Below are 3,731 nucleotides of genomic sequence, written 5' to 3' on the forward strand. Positions count from 1 at the left end.
ACAATTATTATATGTTAATTATTATGTTATTACATTATAGAACACTCATTTTTTTGCATTATTATACGTTACAGTCAACATAGCCAAAGGGCAATGCATCACTTTATCTAAGATTTAACCAGTAGATTTTCATTTAGAATTCCAAAAGTTTAAAGTACAGTATGTTCTCCCACACACTGAAGTCACTGAACCATATTCTTAAAGGGACAGTTCACCCAAAAAATGAAAACTGTCATCATATACTCGCCTTCATGTTTTTCCATTCTTAATTGTATGCACATCTTTTTTTCTGTGTGGAATGCAAAATAAGATATTTTGAGATGTCTCTATAGTGTTTTTTTTTTCATCCATACAAATTAAAGTTAATGAAGTCCAATGTTTTATTAACATGATATTAAAATATATTTTTGTTACACATAAGAAAGAAATGCATACAGGTTTGGAACGAAATGAGGGTGAGAAATGATTTTTGTGTGATCCTTTTCGCACTGATTTTAAACGGTTTTTCTTCTCATTCTCTATCATTTGTTGTAACTTTACACAACTGGAGTCCTACAAACATCTTACCTTTCTTGAATTGCTCCAGCATTGCATCCAGTTTGGTGTCGTTAAAGACACAGTGCAGCGGGTGCTTGTAGAACTGTGTGATGGTTTTTAACGACGTGCAGTCATCTGGATCAACAAAGGCCAGATCTTTGACGAAAAGTATATCGACAATATTAGACCGTTCGTTCTCAAACACAGGAATGCGAGTGTATCCGCTCTGCATTACATCTGACATGGTGTAGAAGTCCAGAATGGCATCCGAGGCCAGCATGAAGCAGTCATTGAGAGGGGTCAGCACATCTTCCACCGTTTTGCTCCTGAGCTCCAGAGCTCCCTGGATGATGTTCAGCTCCTCTTTCACCAGGTCATGATATGGGTCGGTAACTCTCAGCATAGCCAGTAACTTCTCACGGGTGTAGAAGTTGCTGATTTCCTGGTGCAGCATATTGTCTAGGAGTTTGCTGATGGGATATGTAATGGGGAAAGTCAGCAGCATCAGCATCTTGGTTAACCATGCGGTCTTGGACGCGATAGCCAGCCCGTGCCTGGACGCAACGGAGTGCGGCAGGATCTCGCCGATGAAGAAGATGAGAAAAGTGCACGCCGCAGTGGAGACGGGCGTTGCTCCGAGGATCTGGCACATCCAGACCACCAGGAAAGTGTTGGTAAGCACGTTGCACAGCACCAAGGTGCACAGGACGTAGTTGCCGTGTTTGCGCACCGATTCGATCTTGTGCGCGTACTTTTGCTCCTTGTCCGTGCCGCTGTTCTGCAGCACTTTGAGCTCCACCGGGTCCAGCGCGAGCATGCTGATTACCAGCCCGCTGAAGAGCGCGGAAAGCGCCAGAAGCAGCACCGACAGTCCCGCCTGCAGCCACCCGTCCGTATGCGGCGGCCGCTCCACCACCGCCAGCCAGAAGTCGCGCGTCCGGTAGTGCTCCCATTTGATCCCGTCAAAGGCGCACATGGAATAATACTTGATGTTCTCTCCTCTCCGCAGGTCTTTGGCGAGCAGCTCCACCAGGATGGAGTTCTGGCTGGAGGCTGACTTAAAAGATCCGAGGAGCTCTATATCAGAGCTCCTGGCGCTCTCCTCCACGCACAAGTTGCGTTTGGGATGCACCTGCCCCTCTCTGCCCGGCTCCGGTTCTTCTATGAAAGCGATCCACGGCGCGGCTGTGCCACCGGCGCTGCTGACGGTCCGGTTGAGCCTCTGCGGAGATGCTGCATAGTACACGCGTAACATGAACCGCGTCCCTTCGGTGGCCTTCAGCAGCCCGTCCTGCACGGATAGATCTCCTCCCGTGTCCTCCGGTCGGAAGCCCAGCAGCCCGTGGCTCGGTGTGGGGAGAGCGGAGGCGATCAGGAGGAGCAGGGGCAGGAGGCATGGTCCGGGGATGCGGTGCGGGAGGAGAGCATCCGCAGCATCCGCAGCCATGATGCTGAGTGGGTTGTAGAAGGACATTGGCGAGCTGGATCACGTGGCGATGACACACACCCACGGACACACACATCGACTCTGTTTGCCGAGTCAATTTAACAGCTGGAGTCTCATGTAAATAGAATGACACCGCAGTGACGTCATGACGCTTTGCAGGGCTGCGATACTGTAAGGAGCGAGCAGGAAATGTATAGACTACTGTCCAAGAACCGGCCAAAACATCCAGCCAGAGATGATGTGACACGATTTCTGTTTATTTTACCATTGTAAACCCAATAAGTCGGTGGACAGATATGTAAACATAAAGAACGTTCTTAAAAAGGCATTTCTTAATTTAATATTCAATTTAATAATTAAGGTTTAATATAATGTCAAATTGTTTGATAATAAAAGGTATCAAAGTATTACTCTAAAGTAATACTTATTAAAGTACTCTTTTCTTTTTATATTGACAGACCCTTGGCTGGGCGGTCTCTGGGTCTGTGAAGACCGAAAGCTCTCAAATAGCTTTATTAGTAAACCAGCAACACGAGGTACAATTGTATTGAATCACAAATTTTGCATTTAATAAAAAGAAAAAGTTATATTATTATTATTATTATTATTATTATTATTATTATTATTATCATCTGTAGGCCTATATTCTTAGTAAATGCCATGCAATATTTGTCCTTATGGTGGGGTAAATTCAGGTAACGTAAAGTAACGTATCCTTAAGTTACTTACCATCCAAAAAGGCAATAGATGTTCTATTCAAACTCAATGCAAACTCAAGTTTTATGTGGAATAAAAGTTAACGAGTCATAACAATTCATCACCACAAGGTGGCACTACATAACAATTTGCCTGGACTTCGATAACTGAATGATGGAAACTTTTAGACAAGTGATTGTTCTATTTGACTAATTAAATAAAATGTAAAATTGTAATTACGCAAAACACCTTCATAAATAGTGGCATATTTACTACATACATGTACATTTTTTTTCTTCTTCTTTTAAGAGAATGCTTGTACGGTGGCTACATATATTCAAAGACGTGAACACAAACACACAAAACCGAAGTAAGACCGTATGTATCAGTTAAGTTTGTCGATATTAAACATCTATAAGATAATTGTTAGTTAAATCACATTTTATAGCACAAACTTCACCTATTTGCATTTCCAGCCGTTTTGGTTCCCAAAAGCAATAAACTCGTTCTGTGGGGGTTTTTGTTAAATCATTTAGCAAAAAAAAAAAAACTCCATTCGCCAACAGCAGGGTGAAACAATAAGTTGTGGTCTCATAAACACTTACTTTATTCCCATGGGTGTTTGTAGCCAGGCCTCAAGCAGACAGCCGATGGCACAGATGATAGAGAACACCATTCTGAGCAGTTTATGGGTGAGATAAAACTAAGAAAAAGAAGAATTTGGAGATGTTTGGCTGTGTGTGCTAACCACTCTCGTCTGCTCGGCATCACTCGCTTCCACCTCGTAAATCAGAGACAAATATGTGGACCTTTTTTCTTTCTCTCTTATTGTCCACGGCTCGTAGATATTCAGAGGGACCCGTATGCAAAGCCTTGACCTTGTCGACGGTCTGCAGGGAGGGCTCACAGGACAGTTAGCAGGCTCAGGAAACTTTTAACTAATAAGTTATTGATGGTCCACTTGGTTGAAATGTTGCACGTCCTTTAGGAGCTTGATGAAACAGTAGGAGTGCCGTGCTCGGATGGTTTCACTAAAAGACTCAACAATGTT

At 43.5% G+C, this 3,731-nt stretch overlaps 1 protein-coding gene across 1 annotated transcript in view; it reads right to left on the reverse strand.

The window, feature by feature from the left end:
* LOC107702746 (metal transporter CNNM1-like) overlaps positions 1–2,109 on the reverse strand; it is an 18,325-nt gene extending 16,216 nt beyond the window's left edge. The window contains exon 1 of the mRNA XM_016505152.1: positions 568–2,109. Coding sequence (XP_016360638.1) covers positions 568–2,011 — 1,444 coding nt within the window. The 5' untranslated portion in view covers positions 2,012–2,109. The remainder of the gene's footprint in view (positions 1–567) is intronic.
* Between the last annotated feature and the right edge of the window lie 1,622 nt (positions 2,110–3,731).

This window comes from Sinocyclocheilus anshuiensis, unplaced genomic scaffold (assembly GCF_001515605.1).
Source record: "Sinocyclocheilus anshuiensis isolate Anshui unplaced genomic scaffold, SAMN03320099.WGS_v1.1 scaffold843, whole genome shotgun sequence".
In the NCBI taxonomy this organism is placed as follows: Eukaryota; Metazoa; Chordata; class Actinopteri; order Cypriniformes; family Cyprinidae; genus Sinocyclocheilus; species Sinocyclocheilus anshuiensis.